At 36.6% G+C, this 24336-nt stretch overlaps 1 protein-coding gene across 1 annotated transcript in view; it reads right to left on the bottom strand.

Moving 5' to 3' along the window:
* LOC134802727 (probable nuclear hormone receptor HR3) overlaps nt 1–16866 on the bottom strand; it is a 170173-nt gene extending 153307 nt beyond the window's left edge. The window contains exon 1 of the mRNA XM_063775384.1: nt 16563–16866. Within this exon, the coding sequence (XP_063631454.1) occupies nt 16563–16581 (19 nt within the window). The 5' untranslated portion in view covers nt 16582–16866. The remainder of the gene's footprint in view (nt 1–16562) is intronic.
* Between the last annotated feature and the right edge of the window lie 7470 nt (nt 16867–24336).

The following is a 24336-nucleotide window of genomic DNA, read 5'->3' as shown; positions in this document are numbered from 1 at the left end:
TGACAACTAAACCTATAATAACTTTAAACCTAAGAAATAGATCATAGATACATCTTTAAACCTAATAATATGTGAATTGAACTGAAAATTCCCACTTATTTCCCAACAAAATGTTTTCTTTGTTATGGTAACAAATATTTTTTGCTGACGCTACCAAGCTCCGTTATTGCGTAAGGCGCCTCCAAAACAACAACACAGCCACTATGTCTCTCAGGTGCAATACTATATATCAAATATATAGACCAATCATATTTGATACTAGCTGTGCCCGCGGCTCCGCCCGCGTGGAATTCGGTCTGTGTCGGTAAGCGGCTAATTTCTAATCCTAATTTCTCTCCCTCTCCCCTGGAGGCGGAACTTGAAGTAAAGTTGACAGATGGATATGCTAGAGGACTGTATCCACTGTGTCCAGATAAAATATTTTACAATTACCTTATTAAGCCCCAAGAGTCTAGGCTCTTAAATAGAATTAGGCTCGTAAATGCCATCTATCGGTTAATTTGCTTACTAACTAATTATTTGTACTTAATATATGTAATTACCTAATTACTAATACTTGAGGAACACAAAACACTAATAATGGCTAATGTAGAGAGGTGTTCTTAATGCTCTTAAAAAAAAAGTAAACAAGTTCTTAAAGTACCGACAAAGTGCATGTAACAGCCTGGAGTTGCAGGCGTACATAGGCTACGGTGACCGCTTACCATCAGGCGGGCCGTATGCTTGTTTGCCACCGACGTGGTAGGTATATAAATCAGGTTTAATTTTACAGTCGGTCAAAAACTGAAATACGGTTAGGTACAGTCGCCATCAGATATATCGGAGCGGCCAAGGTGCTCACAAATATCGGAACACGCCTCTATTGTCAGGGCGTTAGAGCGCGTGTTCAGATATTGTGAACACCTTGGCCGCTCCGATATATCTGATGGCGACTGTACTTATACTATTGCTGAGTCTCAGTCCATTTTTTTACTACCAAATATCTGCTCGTATTTATCTGATTTTTATTTTTGATTCATTAAATGACTTCGTTACTACTACTTGAACTAGGCTAGATATTTTTGTGCAATTTTAACGTTTAATGAAAAAAAAACATTATTCACTTTTCTCAAAAAAAACTTTTTAAGCTCAAAACCATATAACACAAGCGCGAGGAATATAATGAAGGAACGAGATACTTTACTTAAACAGGCATTTTATTAATTGTGAAATGCCACGCCATCTATCGCTGAAAAGCGACACTTCATTAATTAACTTGAGCGCTACGCCGTAGGCGCTATCTGCTACGCAGCGAAAATCCGTAGCCGAGAGCGCATGTGCAAAATGCATACATACGCAGAAAAGGTGCCTTTTAATATAATTGATTCGGGCGTCACCTAGCGACAACCTGCCCGATTCGAACTTAAAGATACGTCAGTTAATAGATCTAGAAACGATGTGGATTAGATGTCAGTGTCAAATGTGACGTTTCTTCAAACAAAAACGTCACTTTTGACACTGACACATATAATCCATATCGTTTCTAGATCTATTAATTGACGTATCTTAAAGTTCGAATCGGGCAGTAAGATACGTCAATTAATAGGTCTAGAAACGATATGGATTAGATGTGTCACGTGATGTTTTTGTTCGAAGAAACGTGACATTTGACACTGACATATCTAATCCATATCGTTTCTAGATCTATTAACTGACGTATCTAAGATAAAAACAACGATCATGTAACGATCCACACACAAAGGTACACGACCCGTCTGTACGTAGATATATAGGTTAGTTTGTCTGCCGCAGCGACCCAAGGACGGAGGCTATACGTATACGTATACGTATGTGTGATGACGTTTAGGACGTACGGCCCAATTCGACGCTTATAGGGACCGTGCTTATAGTTCGTTTTTTTTAGCATTAGAAAGAACTTGAAAGAAGGTAAGCGATCTTGACATGTCTCTTAATTGAAAAACGCTTTTTAAAAATCAGTAACTATTAATTATGAAAGCAGAAGAATATAAATGATCGTATTAGATTCATAATTGTTACATATTTGCTGTAACTTATTTTTAAAATGCGTTTTTCAATTAAAAGACACATCAAGATTGTTTACCTTATTTCTAATGCTAAAAAAAACGAACTATAGAGGGCCTGCCATCTTGTGGCCTGAATCGGAAACATATCGATACCTTTGGGTTCAATTGGCGTAAAGGACATTTTGGCGAAAATTAATTATGTACCATATACATTATATGGTATATAATTAATTTTCGCCACAATGTCCTTTACGCCAATTGAACCCAAAGGTATCGATATGTGCACATGGACAGTCACCTGCTATAATATGTTACACAACGAAGGCCGCAAAAATATCTGACACGATCTTATTTGTAGAGCCCACGTAGAGCCATAAGAGAGTGTCACATATTTTTGCGGCCTTCGAAGAGTAACATATTATTGCAGGTGACTGCACATTGCCAAAGCAAGTGCAACCATCTACCGTTCTTGTAGGTACGTTTCCTTGTGCATAGTAGGTTCTGTCATCTTGTGGGCTACATCGGAAGCATAAACAACATATTTACGCCTCGCGCCAAAAATCTGACGGCTCCTATGCTGACCCCTATAGTGGCTATAGTTCATGCACGCCCCCTATAAGATGAGATTTAACTGGATCTACCTAAAATTATTAAGCTTATTAAAAAATGTTTATGATATATATATATATATATATATTATATTATATATATATATATGTATAATAATAATAAAATATATATTAATTAATACCTTTAAACGAGCAATTCTTGTTTATTTATTTATATGTATATTTATATATTTCGGGGATCTCGGAAATCTCTATCTATCTATCTAACGAACGATTTCTCTTACGATATCTAACGATTTCGATGATATTTGCTATATTATGGGGGTTTTCGGGGGCGATAAATCGATCTAGCTAGGTCTTATCTCTGGGAAAACGCGCATTTTTGAGTTTTTATATATTTACCGAGCGAAGCTCGGTCTCCCAGATATTATATATGAAAGGATAATAATATTTTACACTTATAAAAATGGATTGTTGTATTATACGAATGATGGTTTTTAAACATTATTATTTTAACGAGCGATTTTATATTTGCGAGATATAAAAGGCTTTCACTATATAGGCTAATCACATGAATAATAGGTTTTTATAGTCTGAAAGAGATCTGCGCCGATGGCAAAATCATCGGCGGCGGCGTCCGATGATTTTTTGACCGGCGGCGGCGGCGTGATCGGCGTGAAATCGGCGTGGCATAATTTTTGATACTGCATGAGAACTTGGCTGTAGAAACTCTACATTAAAGCATTCTGAGAGTTCTGAGTATTTACTAGGCTATCCAAAACATATTATGTGCGTTTTCTAAATTATTGCCGAAAATTATATCCCATCATGTCACTTGGCAACCATTTATTACCAATACCAACCTAACTGTTACCAATGGTATGTTTAAATATTAAAATAAAAAGGATACTTTAAAAGGCTACATTTTAGGCAGTATTTTTACTTTGTAAGCGGAATACAAATAAAACACAAAAAAAAATCTTTATAAGTTAAGTCTTAAATCTATATTGACTTTTCCCAGCCACTGTCGCTTCACCTACGATTTGTTACGAAATAATGATGAACTACATACTTTACATTTGTCTGAACTGAAGTTTAACAGAAACGTATGTTAGAATAAAGATGACATCGTTTTCTAAAGTAAACGTCTCTGGCAGGTTGATTCGCTCAACAGAATGTCTTTGAAGTGTTCCGTTTTATAGAATATTAAGGTCTACTTTGTTTTCTTTACTGCTAGCTTAGTGATGATACTTGGTGATTTAAGTTCCTATACGTAGGTATAATTGTTTAGGTATAGCTTATTACGAAGCTTTAATCTGACTTTTATAATTTTGATTGAAATATATATTCTTAAGTAAAAGAAGCTGATAATCACCTTAAAATGACTAACAATTGATCGTGTGTAATTTGAAATGAAATTGTATATTATGTGATAAATAAATCAAATCATATCTATCATATGATGACCCTTATGCGTGTTACCGGCATCACACGAGAAATCATTAAATACGCAATTATAATCGTGGTGACAGCTTGCTGGAGATTCTAAGAAAATAGCATGTTTATGTCCTAGAATTTGAACCTGCTATGTGCTTGACTTTAGTTCACTGATTAAATTGACAATCAAGAGACTATTGATGTAAAACAAAATGCGTTCTACAAAAAAGCTATGCGATAAAATATCAAATAATAACCTGAGATCCAGAAACTAGATCTTGTTTAAATTAACGCTAAATCGTTATCTCAGCTAACACCGCAACGACAAAAATGATGCTAATTTGGTTCAATGGCAAATAATAAGCGAAAAACCATAAGGATCTTTAAATTATACCTCTGATACTATCTACTCACTACGCAACATGGAATAAGACACGATAGGTATCAAAATTTTCCACGCCGATTATACGCCGGTCCAATTTATCGGCGGCGGCGGCGTGGAGAAATCGTAGGCGGCGGCGGCGCGGCGGCGCGGCGCACATGTCTAGTCTGAATTGCGCTCTATTTATGACGTACTTAATACAATATAGAAATCAGTTAATAAACATTATGAAACATTTGTTAGTAAAAAGTACATTTGCGTACTGCATCGTCCTTTTTAATATAAGTAGGTAATCCAACGCGGCAACGCAGCGAGCGTGATGGGCACCTTTGCGTCGGGGGAAGCTCGGGACGGGCTTCAGTAGGCAATTTATTTCATACTTATTAAGTTTATATTTATATTTAAGTTTAGTTTTTAATTAGTTTTATGTTTAGTTTGTGTTATTTTAAGTATGTAGGTAAGTGTATTTTATTTTACGACATTATAAACATATAACACTTTAAACTCTCGCTTTTCGTACACATATTTAATTACACAAACGGGTCTACCGTGATCTAATTTCATTGTTTTTACCTTAAATTCTGACGTCAGTCTTTTCGTGACCACAGCTGGTGCAACTCAGCTGAAACGTCGGAATTTAAGGTAAAAACAATGAAATTATATCGCGGTAGACCCGTTTGTGTAATTAAATATATTATAAACATATTTGTAAAGTGCCGAAAACCCAGAAAGAGTCACAAACGCACTCTGCCCACCCCTATCTACAGTTATAGGCACAAATATAACATATGTTACATGTATATTTATCTCAAATAATCACACGTTTGCTCATTTTAAGGCTAGCCTTTCACTTAGTAACGGGACATACGAAACGTTGTATTCAACATACAACATACGTATCACGAGAATCACGTGCCAATCTGCAAAACATCACCTTATTTAGCATCAAACGCGTTAAGAAAACATTTGCAAACTCTTATCATTACCCAAAAATGTCGATAAACTTAAAATATCAAAAAACTTTTACGCTTCAAAAAAGGTCACTGACACTGCCATCTGTCGGCGAGTAGCGGCGTCTTGAAAGTAAAACCACGATCACGACGTAAAATTGCCGTGCTAATAATATTCGCTATAACTACATATGAAACTTCATTCAGTTATTCACCTTATTCAGTTATAACAAGGTCTATTATGGAATGATGTTTAAATGTAAGTATTGTAAATTTTCTTAGCGTATAAAACTGCAGTCACGTACGGCAGCTAACGGCGAATAGCCGAACTAAGTTCGTTGACCCCCGAATCTCCGTTATGCAACTCTTACTGTTACGCCGGTGCGTGGCGCACATTTTAAAAGTCGAACTGTTTTTTTTTCGCTTGCGACGAACTTTGGTTAACCAAGGTCGTTGTCAGGAATAGTTGTTTTTTGGTTAGGCCTTATTATGCCTTAAAAAACCGGGCAAGTGCGAGTCGGACTCGCGCACGAAGGGTTCCGTACCATAATGCAAAAAAAAAGAAAAAAAAAAAAGCAAACAAAAAACGGTCACCCATCCAAGTACTGACCACTCCCGACGTTGCTTAACTTTGGTCAAAAATCACGTTTGTTGTATGGGAGCCCCATTTAAATCTTTATTTTATTCTGTTTTTAGTATTTGTTGTTATAGCGGCAACAGAAATACATCATCTGTGAAAATTTCAACTGTCTAGCTATCACGGTTCATGAGATAAGCAACCTGGTGACAGACAGACAGACGGACAGATAGACGGACAGACGGACAGTGGAGTCTTAGTAATAGGCACGGACTAGTATAGGGTCCCGTTTTTACGGTACGGAACCTTAAAAATTACTATCATACAAAAAGTGAGTACTAAATGGGGCATAAAATATTAATACATACAGGCAGGGGCATAAAATATTAATACGTACAGGAAATGTAACTGGGCCTATTTGTATTCCGTAGTGGATTTTTTCTTCAGATTTCAATAATACGTGGTGGATAGATAGAGTTCCCTATTCTGTTAATAAAAAGCACAATTTCGTCGTATGTCCAAAAAATCTTCCACTGACGAAAATGTATGGTATTCTCGTAACTCAAGGGAAAATGAAACATATTTTTGTCCCAAATTGAGATTTTGTATTTATAGATGGTCAAGCAAATCTTGTCAGTAGAAAAAGGCGGCAAATTTGAAAAATGTAGGCGCGAACGTATATCGTCTCATAGAAAATTTTAATTTCGCGCTTCTTTCTACTGACAAGATTTGCTTGACCATCTATATTTACTCCACCCTAAATCAGGAAATTTTTCAAACGGGCCAATTTTTTTACAATTCAAACAAAAAAAAATATGGCCCAACTAAATTCTTAAACTAATTCGCAATGTAGTTGTAAGTTTCCAAACGTTTTCTGAATTTTTATCTCAAGAGACACCCAAAGTGAATGCAAATTAAATTATTTTACTTTCCCACATACAATACAGCGGTCAAATATTACGACAAGTAACGGTGCGGTCAACGAACTCTTTCGTCTTTTAATAAATAACTGGTTGCCGATAACTGGTTTCGGTTTTTGAATTGGCTAATCTGTGGTACTATGAATGTTGGGATTTGAATAAAAACCGGGCAAGTGCGAGTCGGACTCGCGCACGAAGGGTTCCGTACCATAATGCAAAAAACGGCAAAAAAAACGGTCACCCATCCAAGTACTGACCCCGCCCGACGTTGCTTAACTTCGGTCAAAAATCACGTTTGTTGTATGGGAGCCCTACTTAAATCTTTATTTTATTCTGTTTTTAGTATTTGTTGTTATAGCGGCAACAGAAATACATCACCTGTGAAAATTTCAACTGTCTAGCTATCACGGTTCGTGAGATACAGCCTGGTGACAGACGGACGGACGGACGGACAGCGGAGTCTTAGTAATAGGGTCCCGTTTTACCCTTTGGGTACGGAACCCTAAAATGGAGACGCAGCATTCCTTTTTATCTATGGTCGTTTTTGTGTTTTGTCGTAGATCGGGAGGCGGTTTGAATGCTTTTAATAAACTTTAGTACTTATAGGTTAAAGTGTTAAACCAAGAAAAGTCTGCAGCGATTTAGATAGCCCACGCAGTGCAAGTGTTATTTACTTACGTCATAATTTCATAGAAGTTTGTCGTTTAAAATAACACTTGCACTGCGTGGGCTATCGAAATCGCTGCAGACTTTTCTTGGTCTAACTCTAGATCGGTAGGCGTTTTGAATGCTTTTAATAAAATTTAGTAGTCATGAAAAGTTTATGATGAAAAACAAAGTTAGTATAGGTATAGTTTGTAACTTGTACTGAAATGAGGTTTTTGATCCTCACCTAATATAATCAATATAATGGGACATATTTTTGAGATGACTAGTGCATCCATATTTTTACACTTGACCGTACAAAAACATTGTCAGAAAGTTAGTTATCTGTTACTTCACATGCAATTTGCGTGTTAAACATTAAACTTCACACGTGTTTAAAATTTTCTTGAATACAAAATTTGTATTCAACAAAATTTAAACAGTTCGTTGAACTTTGTCCGAAATGCATCGGTCAGATTTGACGATAGATGTCTAGACCAAAGAATATAATACTCACGTCTAGACGCGTTATGTCGTTTTTTAGAATGTAGGTACGTTTGTTAAAAACTTAATTGGGAATTATAGTGTGATAAAGATATGACTGGGGAAATAATTTATTCCGGTACTTTTAAATAAGCATGCAATCAAAGTTTCAGTTCTTTTTTAATCACTTTATTTGCTATAAGTATATAAGGTTTGTTAAACAATTTTAAGAAAAGAATATATTAAAGTCACTACACACACTTCACACGTTTTAAGTAGACGATTGCTCGATATGTTTCGACTTTCGCTTCTTAACGTGGAGCTTCAACAGATTTTTTTTAATATGTGAGTGCTATTAATTTTAATGAACTAGGTAGCTAAAAGTCAGATTTTATAGCCGTATAGTTGTAGTACGTAGACTGTATTATATAGCAAATAAACTACATGAGTAGGTATGAGGGAGTTATTACAACCTCCAGTCATAACCATCTGCCAAATCTAACAAGCCTTGATAATAGTTTTATTCTATCAAAACCAGACATCGTTAATTTTACAGCATTTTTGGTGCAGCGGAGTGGTGTTAACGGAACTGGTATAAATAATTTCAACCCTAATGATTAATTAGCGTTAATTACGTTAATATTAACCTTAATTTACCATTTCAGTTGAAATTATTTATACCAATTCCGTTAACACCACTCTGCTGCACCAAAAATGCTGAAAAATGTAATATGTCTGATCAAAACACAGATTGACAGAGGTGTGTTAAGTTTTATGGCCACTTGCACCATCACACTAACCCGGGGTTAATAGGTTAAACCTGCGGGCGCAGCACGGTTCCATTTTTATCGACTATCACTATGCGCGTCCCTTTCGCACTTACATACTTGTTAGAACGTGACAGGCATGGCGACAAGGGATAAAAACGCGTCCGTGTGCTACGCCGCCTGGAGTTACCATGGTTACCAGTACAATTTGGCACTGGGTTAACGGTTTAACCGCTTAACCCTGGGTTAGTGGGATGGTGCAAGTGGCACTTAAGGGGCCCACTGATTAACAGTCCGCCGGACGGTATCGGCCTGTCAGTTGTTCGGAGCTGTCAAAATTTTGTTCTAACTGACAGGCCGATACCGTCCGACGGACTGTTAATCAGTGGGCCCCTTAAGCCTCGAAACAGATAAAAACAAATGAGCGGTGGAACAAACTCTCCGTCCTGCATTTAATATAATATTACCCTCCTTGATATATCATCTTCCTCGCGTTGTCCCGGCATTTTGCCACGGGTCATGGGAGCCTAGGGTCCGCTTGGCAAATAATCCCTAGAATTGGCGCAGGCACTAGTTTTTACGAAAGTGACTGCCATCTGAGGGTAAGCTAAGGCCAATAAGGCCTTTATTGGGATTAGTCCGGTTTCCTCACGAATATAATCGGGGGCGGGGTTTGATATAAATTATTATAATAGCGCTGGTGGCCTAGCGGTAAGAACGTGCGACTTTCAATCCGGAGGTCGCGGGTTCAAGCCCCGGCTTGTACCAATAAGTTTTTCGGAACTTATGTACGACAATATCATTTGATATCTGCCAGTCGCTTTTCGGTGAAGGAAAACATCGCGAGGAAACCGGCCTAGTTTACCCTCTGTTGGAAGGTCAGATGGCAGTCGCTTTCGTAAAAACTTGTGCCTACGTCAAATCATGGGATTAGTTGTCAAGCGGACACCAGGCTCCCATGAGTCAACGGCAAAACACCAGTATAACGCGAGGAAGAAGATGGCATGTAAAAAAAATCGGCGCCTCCCACCCTCTGCAATCATTTTTTTATTTTAATTATGAATTGCGACCTTCTTTGCGAGACTTCGCGACACCCAAGTCTAAAATACGTTATGGTATGTATGTAATGTATGTTATATGGTACAGCCGTAGTCTCATCTCACGGTAAAAAGCAAAAAGCGCGGGAACGCCGCCATCTTGCCCGGATCGCGACCACGTAACGGCGCGCGCAGTTACTGTATGTAGGTGAGACCGTTAGCGACGTCATCCGAGGGATGGGACATGCACACTGTGACGGTTTTTCACTATCGTTTCCAATAGGCTATTTGACTACAAGTCAAATCAGTTTCTTTAGAGGGTTCCGTACCCTAAGGGTAAAACGGGACCCTATTACTAAGACTCCGCTGTCCGTCCGTCCGTCCGTCCGTCTGTCACCAGGCTGTATTTCACGAACCGTGATAGCTAGACAGTTGAAATTTTCACAGATGATGTATTTTTGTTGCCGCTATAACAACAAATACTAAAAAGTACGGAACCCTCGGTGGGCGAGTCCGACTCGCACTTGTCCGGTTTTTCTAACTGTCAAAACTATTTTGCTACTATGGAATTTATATGAAACACTAGCATGTGACGTCACGATCAATTGACCTACTCTTTAGAGTTTTATACGGGTCTTAAAATATAAATTGTGTCTAAAAATAATTGCTGTCTACGTTTGCCTATTAATCTTCTGGTGATTTATTTCTTGCATGGTGTGAAATAATTTATTTTAAATACAGTCAAATACCATATTGTATGCATTTATTTGGTATATGTTTTAACATTTTTATTAGTTAATAATTACTGTATTATGAGACCGTTAGCGACATGATAGCTCAGCCTATAGAAGTATTATCATAAATATCAAACACCAACTTCGAAAAATCTAAAAACGTTACCTCTCTATCGCCCTTATAAGCAAGAGCGATAGAGAGGCAGATGACGACGATGAGCGATAGAGAATAGTGTCAGGCAGATAACGATATGTCGATTTTCGTTTTTCGCGACGCCTTCTGCAATAACTCAGAGTTTTCATCGATATAAAGTGTCATACGTGGCAAAAAGCCGGGACAACTTCAAGAAGATGATGACTAACCATAACCACCAACGTCGAAAATACAAATAACGTTAAGCACCTTTCTATCGCTCTAATAAGCAAGAGCGATAGAGAGGCAGATAATGATATTTCGTTTTTCGCGGTTGGCCCTCTGCATCAGCGCAGAGTTTATTTTTATTAATATGATATTTAATAGCACTAGTCCTAGTTTTAAGTTTTAACTGCCATACCCGTTCCGGGTCCATGAGATACGTTTTATGTTTTAACATCTTGTAATTACCATGGTGCAATAAAGAAATAAAGAATAAAGAAATAAAGAGTTTTCATCGATAAGTGTCATACGTGCAGTGCGTTAGCGCAGCATGTACCGTTGCTTACGTCACGACGAAAGGGACCGCGGCAACGGTACAGGGGGCCTGCCGCGATCCACGTGTGACGTGTTGCCTCCATGTCACACTTACGTACGAATTTACAAGTGCGATAGAGAGGCAACACGTCGAACGTGGTCCTCGGTAAGCCCTCTGGGCTGTTGTCGCTGCGCGCGCATCATCGCAGCCAGCGTAAGATCCCCCATGATCCTAGCGGATATGGGATTGTTTTTCTGATAATTGATAACTGTCAAATATTATCTAATCGTTTGACAGTTCAAAAATACTTTTTCTGCAAGCGATACCTACCTACTATAAATTAAAACAAAGGTAAAATTTAAAAAATCACCTTTTTGTCTTCCTAAGGTGTCTAAACAAAAGGAAGGAATGTAAAAACAAAAATAAATAAAAAGGAACCCTCGGTGGGCGAGTCCGACTCGCACTAGGACGGTTTTTATTTTATATTAGATAATCTAAGTTTAGTATTAACCTTCGTTATTATCACCTCACGCATTCTACCCCAAATGGTGGGAAAATGCCGATGACAGGGTCGAGTGGAAAAAACGAGGGGAGGCCTTTGCCCAGCAGTGGGACACCAAAGTAGGCTAGGGAAAAAAAAAAAAAAATTATCACCTCATCTAGGCGTTAATTTTGCTTCCCTATCAAAACTGAATTACAACATAATAATTACATATTTGAAATAGGTAATGTTAGCAATTGTCACGTATGACGCACGAGACCAGGCATTTCTGCAACATGATATTTGTTTTGTTTACCTACCTTTACGTTTCAGAGGTCATTGACCTTTCGAGATTGAATCTTAGCGTAGGTTCACAAGAAGCTGTGGCTACTGGTATTACTTGCAGATGTCGCTTATGAGGATAGGATACCATTTTTTTGTAATTTAACCCTGTAGGGTCATTTGCACCATCCCATTAACCCGGGTTTAAGCGGTTAATCCGTTAACCCAGTGTCAAATTGTCTTGGTAACCATGGTAACTCCAGGTTTAACGGGTTAACCGCGGGTTAGTGGAATGGTGCAAGTGGCCCTTAGAAACAATATATTGTACGCCAAATGCTGGCCGATTGTGACGCACTTTATGTAACATAAACATCATTTCCATTACTCACTTTCTGACAATAAATGATGTGTATTTGTATTTTTTTTCATTTGTATTTTTTAACGCAACAGATAAAAAATACGTGACTCAAGCAGCGATGCCTTTAAAGTTCCAAACATTCTGTAAACGAAAAGAATACAAAAAGATGATGATCATTTTTAGAGTTCCGTACCTACCCAAAGGGTAAAATAGGGGCCCTATTAGTAAGACTCCACTGTCCGTCTGTTTGTCTGTCTGTCACCAGGCTGTATCTCATGAACCGTGACAGCTACACAGTTGAAATTTTCATAGATGATGTATTTCTGTTGCCGTTATGACCACACATACTAAAAAAGTACGGAACCCTCGGTGGGCGAGTCCGACTCGCACTTGTCCGGTTTTTTTTCTTATATTATCTTATTGAGCCCTATGAAGTGTTAAGAGTATTCAATCGCATAACAATGGAATTATTTAATTTAATTTTGTTCTCAATAGAAAAATGTGGGAAGCTTCCAGATATTTTTATGTGGAAAATTCGCAATTTTGGGAGTTTTCCATCGGTCATTGTGGCCGTAAAAATATGCGAAACATATTCTAGAATGTATTAGATTTATATACAGTCTCGCACACGGGTATGAAAAATAATAAGTAAGTACCTATTTCTTGAACATAAATCAATATTTTTTCTTCTGAATAGGTAGGTAGTATAATAAATCGGAAGCTTCTAAATAGTTCAATTTTATAAGTTTAAGTTTTAAATATATATATTTATTATAATTAACTTGGATGCTTGCGGCATTATGAAGAAATAAACTTACATTCTCTCCTTAAGCCTGTGTGTATATATTATGTATGTGTACCTATTTATATATAGGGGCAATGCGGCCAGCCTTCTGGGCACCCTAATCAAATTTTTAGTGTTTTTATTATGTTATAAAAATGTTGATAAAAAAATATACGACATATTTGGATGTATTTATTTAAATGTATATTTATTATCTGCTTAATGTATGTGTAAGTTTTATTATTCACTTTTCCCTGCACCCCATGATTCGAAAACTTTTTTTTTTATATCCTGCTATCTTAAAGTTGTCTGGAAGAGATAGCTTTCAGCTAGAAGACCGGCTATTGCTATCTTTGTCGACATTGTAAATCATTGAATTGTTTTATTTTATGGTGCAATAAAGAATATGTACTTACTACACTTATTATCATTCCTAAATAGTTATTTACGATACAAGTGCGGAAAAGAGGAAACTCTAAACGAGTGGCGATAAATTAAAACACGACCGAAGGGAGTGTTTTAAATCGACACGCGTTGCGAATTACCTATTCGCACGTGTATCGTACAACGTTTTACAGTACATATGGCCCTTTAAACTTTTGACATCGCACGAAAAGTGCTATTTTACGCACTAGTGTGGGAAAATAGGACCATATGTACTGTAAAGGTTTTTTTACTATTTTTGTTTGACCAACCAAACTATATAAATTATATGTTTATGAAATTCAAAAAGCATATAACCGAGTTGTGATTTGGCATGTAAAATCTGATAAGCTATCTTATTTTGATAACATTTAGGAAACCCAAATATAAATGACATGTCATGTAATTAGTTTCATAATTAAGAAAATCGAAAGAATCCCAATGTCATAATAAATGAGGTAATCAAAGTAGGGTAGTCTCCTATAGATAACTAAAATTGTTTCGTAGCGATCATGAAATCAAACTTACGAAAAAAAAAAACCAACAAATTTTTGTCAAAACATTTTTTGTGACACACACTTTTTTTGCTGACTGTACTTTTTCTCATTTGCATGTCTATCAAGAACATTTTGAACCTTTCTAATGAGTATGAAATTATGGCGTATAAATAACATTTGCACTGCGTATGCTATCAAAATCTTTGCAGACTTATCTTGGTCTTACTCTAAAAACTCATTAATAGGTGGATTAATTTTGACGTCACAGAAAGCGTTCTCATACTATCTCATGGTAACAATTTTGACGTCACAGAAAGCGTTCTCATACTATCTCATGGTAACAATTTTGACGTCACAAAAAGCGTTCTCATACTATCTCATGGTAACAATTTTGACGTCACATAATGCGTTCTCATACTATCTCATGGTAACAGTTTTGACGTTTCATACAGAGTAGTTGATTTGACTGACCCTATTAACACTTTCGGTGCCGGGCGCCCCGTATCCAGTACAAAATGAACACACATACGTGTTCTTGGCAGTGAATGTGTTAAAATAAAGCGTGGTGACCCGAATTTTGATCGACCTTGACTCCCATATGAGTCCCATAATACCATAAATGAGCGTTTCTTCTATTTTTTGCCATTTTTATACATTGTGACTTTTTTTCGCCACTTTTGTGTTATTTGGTTATTTCTAGTCAGGATCGCGAGCCCTTTTCATCCTTATAGGAGAAAAAAAGTGTCCTAAAATTTCCATACATTTTTCAAACTTTCCTTTTTGTTACCACCATACAAAGTATATGGGAAAATAGTAACACAATAGGGAAAAAAACTCTGGGACTTTTTTTATCCCATTAGGATCGAAAGAGCTCGTGATTCTGAGTAGAAATAACACAAAAGTGGCAAAAAAGGTCACAATATATAAAACTGGCAAAAAATAAAAGAAACGCTCAAATACCTACCAAAAGTAGGACTTCAGGATTTTTTTACAACACATGTGGCACACAATCGTACGGGACACGTCTTACGGGAAGCGGTAATCGTAGCCTATGGACACCTGCAATTTAAGATGTCCCACGAGCTTAATGCCGATTTATTCCGTTTGGTTAACTAGTAGAGGATGCCTTCTGGCATTAAGTTCGCCTTTAATACAATTTTTACTGTGAAATAAAGTTTAAATAAATAAATCAATTTATATAGAGGGCAATTACGTACTCACACAAACTTATTAAGATAACTTAATCAAGTTAAGCTTTTAAGTAACTTATCTTAAACATCAATTAACATTTTCGTTAACGAGCTTTCTTGTCTTAATTCCAATTGCGTATGTATATTAATATTATTTGGAGATAAAAAGGTAAAATATTAATTTAATTTAAAAACTTTCATGAAGATTTAATGTAGGTTATATACACCGTGTTTTTATTGAATTCCGTTAACTTCGGGGTATGGTTAAGTACGTTTAAGAAAACTAAATGGCATAGTTAATTTTGAAAAAAAAAAATTTTTTTTTGCTTTTTTTTTCAGAAAAAATAATATTAAAAAGTAATTAAATGTAGCATATAGCGTTGTTGTAACACGGGCATTACATTTAACTAAACCAAACAATTGAAATCTGTGACATATCAATGTCAATTCGAACATCGATCGACCGAGATTTTACTTAAGTTTAGTAGCAAATGTATGAACTCATTCTAAACACTAATCAATATGTAAACCGGCCTTAAGGCAAGTGTACAAGCTTGTAGAGGCCTTATAGGAAAAAAATAAAATATTGATTATCTTCGAAATGGAGTTAATTAGAATATCGGTGTCTTTGGGAAAGTTACTTGATTTAAGCTCAGGTATGCACCCTTGAAATTAACGGAAATCAAAAAAAACACGGTGTATATCCCAATGGTTAACTGGTAGGTAGAGAATATATGCGTCAAATCCACCATTTGTATTATTTTTGTGTAAAATTGTGCAATAAAATTTAAATAAATAAATAAATATCATGTTTTCATTTCTAGAGCAAAGTCATTGACCCTTACTCTACCTAAATTTAAATCAATAACAAACTTCATCGCTACTTAATACTTATTAACGTGCGTGTCTCTATTAATTATATTTATAATAATATACATTGTTTTAAAAAATACTTAATAAGATATCATCATATCAGTCATATTCAAATTGCCTTCATATTAAAAATTTTTTTGGCGCAACTTGACATTATTATTCGTTTATTCTTCTTCAGTTACGCTAAATTTATCCGTATATTTAATTTATGACGGTTATATTAATATTAAACTAGTCGGAAAACTTTGTAATAAGTTCCTTTTAAATATTGAATCAAACTTTGCACCTATCAAAAGTTACTAAACTCAAAAAATATCAAAATACTTTTCCTCTAATCGAACGAGACTACGTTAAATATATCAATACACATATTTTACGACATTAAATCAATATAAAAATAGTCAAAAAACTACAGTTTCCGTTAAAAAAAACTTCGTATGAAAGTTTCCAAACTTTAAAAAAAACGATAATAACTCACCTCTAATCGTGCTCGGCATTTTGTATCCTGTCACAACACTATAACCAATTTTAAAAAGTTACGAACACAATCCGTTCACAAATTATCCGAACTCCGCCATGACACCATAGAGTATAGACACAACACTTTTCGCGCCAACGCAGACGTGCAGCAGTAGTGATGTAGCCAACGGTAGTGTTTTTTCGCCGGTAAGCGCGCGGATAACTGTATTTTTTTCGTGTTGGTAACGGTGCGGCCGGTTATTGATGAAGAGGCGTGAGGTCCCGGGTTTGAGGCCGAAGTGGGACATAGGAGACCTTCAGACATTACTAACTACATCCAAGTAGTGGGGTTAAGTCTTGTATTCTGTACGACCGGTTGGATAGATGGCGCTGTCTTAAATTACGACAGAACGAAAAGTTATGTTATTACTAGCTTTTATTTAGTTTCACCTGTCCTGTTGTCTGCCAGTCTGTAATCAAATCTTGCAAGTTAAATTTGACCCACTACCCGGTTTCAGAGGAAGCTGAAAATTTGTATACATTTGTAAGTCTGGTGACAATGCAATATTTATGGCAGGTACCATCGTGCTGATCTGATGATGGAGACAGGAGGTGACCATAGGAACTCTGTGATAAAACAACGCAGCCTAATTGTGTTTAGGGTTGTTAGATTTGTCTCGACGAGTATTAGTTGCCTGTGGGAAAAAAAGTAAAGCTTGTATTAAAAATGTTCTTTTTGACAAAAAAACTTATTTCTTTTTGATTCATAGTTCATAGTCATGGAATAAAAAAATTTTTAGAGATCAGCAGTAGCCAAATTTTGGTTTGACATTGTTAATTTTTCAGTCAAGCCCGGGAATGGAATATCATTACCGTGATGTGGTTCCCATCCCACTATTTTCAGAACTAGAGTAAGTAGCATTTGTAAGGGGAATTGAGTCGCCTAACTTCAAACTCGGGTAAATCCACCTGTCAGATTATGCGATTTTGGTATTAATAAAAGGTGATAGGGTAGATATTTGCTGAGAGGGTCGAATGGATTAACCCGAGTGTGAAGTTAATCGACACAATTAGCGAATTCGGTTATTGCTGCATGCTAACTTCACTCGATAAGTTTTTCCCTTTTTTGCGGTGTTTAGGGTTCCGTACCTTAAAAGGAAAAAACGGAACCCTTCTAGGATCAATCGTGCGTCTGTCTGTCTGTCTGTCCGACCATTCCCCCCCCCCCTTTATCTCCGAAACTACTAAGTCTAAAATTTTGAACAAAAATACACAAAATAACTCTTTACCTATAGATGACAGGAAAACCTAATAGAAATGTGCAGTCAAGCATGGGTCGGACTTAATTACTTAGTTTTTGATCCGACCCCTACGGGTTTTTTAAAGACATTTCATTTACGTTCCACATAAAAAAATATATTGTTAAAAATTTAGTAATGTACGGAACCCTTGGAACGCGAGTCCGACTCGCACTAGACCGGTTTTTTAGGTTTAGGTTAGAGTTTGCTGATTGAGGTCCTTGTTTCAATTAATTACCTATTTAATTATGTCTAACTATAGTCTCCAGCAGGCCTACAGCTAAGATGACACGCCATTTTCATTTCAAAACTACTCCATATCTTCTTCCTCGCGTTATCCCGGCATTTTGCTACGACTCATGGGAGCCTGGGGTCCGCTTGACAACTAATCCCTAGAATTGACGTAGGCACTAGTTTTTACGAAAGCGACTGCCATCTGACCTTCCAACCCAGAGGGGAAACTAGGCCTTATTGGGATTAGTCCGGTTTCCTCACGATGTTTTCCTTCACCGAAAAGCAACTGGTAAATATCAAATGATATTTCGTACATATGTCCGTATAAGTATAACTCATTGGTACGAGCCGGGGTTTGAACCCGCGACCTCCGGATTGAAAGTCGCACGCTCTTACCGCTAGGCCACAAAAAAAATGAAAGGAAAGGATTATACGCAATAATAGGGTATATTATACCGTACCAGGCGTGGCTCACTCCGCGATTTCGTCGCTTTGCTACAGGTAGCTAAAAGTACATCCGTTCCACACCAATTTTGGGGAAAGCCATAAGCCGCGCGTGGCGCTGTCGCCACCTAGCGGCCATATCTGTGCTGATCGTAACAGACGCGTTTTGTTAGAGAGTGAGTCTTCTGTACTTAGTACTATTATTTATTCTGTGCCAATACGCCACTTACGTCGGTTTGCAGGAGAGCGAAAAGAAGCAAAAAAAATATATTTTAGAAAAGTTTTTTATTTTGGAAATATCGAACTTATTTATCATTTAGGCACATATGTTTACTATTTATAGTACCATACAAATATTGTAAATATAGTGGTAATCAGCATAATATAAAAGCATTTTTAATATTGCCATATCCGTTTTTGATGAGTAAATATATGTTAAACGTACAATGTATGATATGCCACAAACGTTTTGGATATGTCACACTTTTGTGATAATTTTCTGTTAAAAGAGTGTAATTATCCTATAGCAAAATGCGGATATGGCACAACATTTTCCAAAAATTGTTTTTTACAAAAACCGATTACTGTCAATTATAGCATATTTTTTGTTATTTTATGAATTACTAAAAAATTAATATGGCACAAACGTATTCTCAACCGGCGATATGATATGACGCATGCAGATTGGCGTTGACATCATTTTGATGATCTTGCACTTTCAGATGAGAATGATCGGCTTTTCGAGCATTTCTATTCAATAGATACCTTTCTTAGAAACGGCTTTAGCGATTAAGATAAAATAAAATGTACAATTAAATAAGTATAGGCGTATAGGTAGGTAGGCTTTAGATGGCAAATAAATGTCGAAATCGCGAAATATAATCCAACAAGAAATTGTAGAAAATTATTGAGGGCGCCACTTTCTACGTAACAGTCACATTTTTGACGTAAAATGCTTAAACATGGCAACAATTTAGTATGGAAATAGAGTGCGTGTTTAGATAGTTTTGAGCACCTCGGCCGCTCCGATATAATATAATGGCGACTGTACCTACGGTAAAAATCGTAACGGTGTAATTTTTTTAAGTTATACTCGTATACCGCAATATTTTGACAAGAGACACGTTAATATGAAAAAAATATGTATTTCTGTTTAATATAATGTATAAAAAATATAATTTATATTAAAATAATATAATCAAGAATGTATAATTTTTATATAAACTTACAACTATAACTTACAAATAAAAATTAAAACTAGAAATTTAAAAAAACAAACCGCTCCCTGCCGTTCCCGGTGCAAAGGTGCCCATGATGCTCGCAGCATTTCCACGCTGGATCACCACGGACAGCCTTTGCACAAGGAACGACTCGGAGCGGGGGCCCTCCCCTTTCTGTCTGAGTCGACGTCCCAAATCGCGAGTGAAGCGTTTCGCGTCGGCTGACCAGCAACCCGCCGTTTCTACAGAGAAAGGGATGACTATGTAGCCAGGGGAGAGAGGGGCATATTTTTGACGCTTTAGATCCGCTTGAGTTTCGGCTGCCGCTCCGGCCACGCGCGAGGTACGGCTGATGTGGGAGGCGGCGAAGGTACTGACGCACGTAGCGTCCCATACCAAGCACCGTCCCCTTTCCCATGGTAACAATTTATATGTATATAAAAAGTATACCGCAATATTTTGACAAGAGACACGTTAATATGAAAAAAATATGTATTTCTGTTTAATATAATGTATAAAAAATATAATTTATATGTATATAAAAATCTTTGTAATCCTAATCACAAGCTTAATTAGATGTTTTTATTTGAGCATAAGCAAATTAATTAATACAGTGTACCTATAATATTTTAAGGGTTCCGTACCCAAAGGGTAAAAACGGGACTAAGGACTAAGACTCCACTGTCCGTCTGTCCGTCTGTCTGTCACCAGGCTGTATCTCATGGACCGTGATAGCGATAGCTATAGACAGTTGAAATTTTCACAGATGTATTTCTATTGCTAAAAAGTACGGAACCCTCGGTGGGCGAGTCCGACTCGCACTTGTCCGGTTTTTTTGTTTAAAAACCAAATCCCACCCAAGAACAGTCAAAAGCATAAAATTAAACGGATAGGTACAAGCGAATTCAAAGAATTTCCGACAAAAAAGAAGAACTTGGCGTCTTTTAAAGTCTTTCAAGAACCCCCGAAATAAAACGTCATGCATTTTATACAACGTCCATAATTTTTGTGAATCGAAATTATGGAATTGTTAAGGCGCGTTCACATCATTGTAACTCCATTATTTTAAATAAGTAAGTTAACAATAAACTAAATCATCAAAAATGCTTGATGGGATTTATTTTAAAATATAAAATGTTGGTACCGAATTACATACAGGTGCTAGTTTTAAAAGAAGAAGAAGAAAAATTTGAAGTTAGTGTTAAAAATAAGTACAAATGGCGGACTCAATGCCTTAAGACATTCTCTGCCAGTCAACCATAGGGCGAAATGTTGTTAAAATGTCGAAGTAAATTTGCTATAAGTATGTTTACCACATCATTTAAACAGTCATTGAGAAGTAATATAAATCAAGTAGGTACTGTGTAGGTATACGTTTGTATTGTACCTATTTTATTTAATAGTAAAAATACTTTTTTCTGAATTTATTCACAAAATTAGCCTATAAATATAAAACATACTGCTTTATTATAATTACACACTCAGTTGCACTCAGTAAGTATAGATGGTCAAGCAAATCTTGTCAGTAGAAAAAGGCGCGAAATTCAAATTTTCTATGGGACGATATCCTTTCGCGCCTACATTTTTCAAATTTGCCGCCTTTTTCTACTGACAAGATCTGCTTGACCCAGTATAATAGCAAATAATAGCAAGTAATAGGTAGTTATAAAAGTATTCGACCGTTTGCAGCACGCGACAATGTGACCCGGCCTTAACAAGCGTGTAAACAGGCCCTTATGAATCACATTGGCATCCCAAGTAAACAAAACCACGGAGGTCGTTCAACCCAACGGTAACTGCAACCTGCTTCGACGGGTACCGTGACGTCACGTGGCGCTACTTGTTCAGCGCCATCTTACGGTCGGTAGTGGAACTAAATTGATGAAAGGTGACTTGTTGTTTTAGTACTAGACTAGCAAGTACTAGCATAGGTTTATCCGTGAAACTATATTTTTTAAACACAAGAAAATATGTAAAAACAGTCGTATTTATACTGCCGTGAGACATATCATTAAGCTAATATTATGATGATAACACAGACATGATAATGACAATGGAAGCCATCTAGCGGAGAGTAGTAAAACTAAAGTTTAGCGCAATAATTTAGCATCTGGTTAATACCGGTTAGTATAGATTTTATTTTTTAATTATAGTTTCCTTGTCATCTAGTTTTTAAGAGTAAGTTTGAATTACTAAAATTATGCATATGGTCTTTGGTAAATAATCTTTGTTAGCAAACTTACACCCCAAGTGACATCTATCACGAAATGATAGAACTGCATGTAACCGGCATCTATTGATGAAATAGCAAACTACTTACCAGCGTTGTAAGCTAGCCCAGGTACGCTCGTACGGGGCAAAATATTGCTACGCGGTGCTACTAGATGTCGCTACAAGTAGTAAACAAACCGTGAAATGTGATTGTGAATTCGCCATCATCCATTCATTCATTGTGATTGTGAGTCGGCGGTGTCTTGTTGTGATGAAACTAACATCAAAACGTTTTCTCTGACTCAATTACACGGTTTTTGTGAACATAAAAACGATTATTTTGTGTATTGGTGGACTATTTACCTGAAAATAGACAGTTGTGGCCGTTCTCTGCATGTTTTGAGCTGATTAACTTGGATTTTAATAACGGTAAGTCTTTATGCTTCGCCGTCGGCCGTCGGTGTTGCATTGCCCAGCAATTTGCAATTACTTAATAATCGTGAATGTAAACGTATATTAGGTACATTTATCGCTGGGTTAGTAATGAATAATACTAGTATAACTGCGTAAAATACATGTAGGTGTATGTTTTTGCTTGAATTGTCAAAACTAACCTACAATTTTTGGCCATCAAATAGCTATTGACCTCTGGGTTGTTTTTCGATTATCTTATTTTATACGTTTGTTTACGATGTTATTAACATTTCAAGATTGTGAGCAGTTGTGTAGTGTGTAAATATTCAAGGTCGCTTTTAAGTGTACCTAAACACGAATTTACGTATATTTAGATCTAAGAAGTATGGATGGTGGGCAAACTATACGGGCTATACCTAATCCTACTAACTTGTCTTTGTTCTGTACTTGTAATGGTGTAATGGTAGGTACTTTAATTAACGATGAAAGAGTAGCTATTTCCGTACAAATCGAAACTACAGCAATTAATCCCGTCTCTTTCCACTTATTTATGTCCTGTGTCAGATATAAATTATTATGGCTGTGCAAATATTGATCTAAATACATACGTAGGTAGGTACATAGGTATAGGCTCGGTATAGGTATGTGCCATTTCATTCGGCGACTATTTCAAGGTTTTATTACTGAATGGAGATAAAAATATTAAGAATGTATTGAACGTAGTAGCTCTAGTCTTCCCTATATACTCTGTATCTTTAGGTATTTAAATAAAAGTAAACAAACACTGTGTACCTACATTTTCGGGTAGTTATAACAGTTATTGGTTAACCGACCAAATACTAATTACATATATAAGGTGTATTCGGGTATTACCGAATGTCGGATAATTCCGAAATTCAGATGAAAATCACCCTTAATTCCATCATAATAAAAGTCTCTTTCGGAATTATCCGACAGTTTTCGACATTCGGAATTACCCGAGTAAACCTTACCTGTATATTCAAATTATATACAATTCTTTGTAGCAACTACGCCAAGTGGACGGAAACAGACACTGGACGGAGAACTGACGCAATGACCCTACCTACCTACCTGTAGGTAAGTATAATTCGGCTCGCCATCGCTCCACCGGAAATAGTCCAAATTTAGGTTACTGCTTGTCTAAATTCGCCGATAATTAGGTAACATACTTATCCTTATAATATAATAATATTAGTATTAGAGTTAAATATAGTTTCGGGCGTCACTACCAGTTAGGTTACATACATATCCTTATAGTTATAATATAACTAGCGACCCGCCCCGGCTTCGCACGGGTTAACAAATACACCTAAACCATCCTCAAGAATCACTTTATTGATAGGTGAAAACCGCATGAAAATCCGTTCAGTAGTTATTGAGTTTATCGCGAACATACAAACAAACACACGAACAGACAGACGCGGCGGGGGACTTTGTTTTATAAGGTGTAGTGATAAGATTAATATTGTATGTAAATATAGTTTCTGGGCGCCATTTATTTATTTACGTAAATTTTTTTTTTCAAGTTTTTGACCCCTATGTAATAAAACACAAGAAAACGCCATAGATCTCCCCCCTGTTTGATATTTATTACGTAAGAATCTAAAAAAACCGGCCAAGTGCGAGTCGCAGTCGCGCACGTAGGGTTCCGTACCATTACGCAAAAAACGGCAAAAAATATCACGTTTGTTGTATGAGAGCCCAACTTAAGACGAAACAGGAGCTGGGTTTTAAATATTTTAGGTAAATATACCCGCCTCGCTAACGGAAGCGGCACCTAAAAGTAGTGCTGCGATAAGGACAAGGCGAAAAATCCTGAGTAAAAATCTCAAAAATCGAGGTTTCGTACTCCTCTGTTTCCTCCTCCAAAACTTAACCAATCGTAACCAAATTTGGAAATCTAAATGATTATGAAATTATCTGTGTCGGACCGTTTTGCTTTTTTGGCTAA

Source organism: Cydia splendana, chromosome 25 (assembly GCF_910591565.1).
Source record: "Cydia splendana chromosome 25, ilCydSple1.2, whole genome shotgun sequence".
In the NCBI taxonomy this organism is placed as follows: domain Eukaryota; kingdom Metazoa; phylum Arthropoda; class Insecta; order Lepidoptera; family Tortricidae; genus Cydia; species Cydia splendana.
This window is presented reverse-complemented; position numbering and strand designations above follow the sequence as displayed.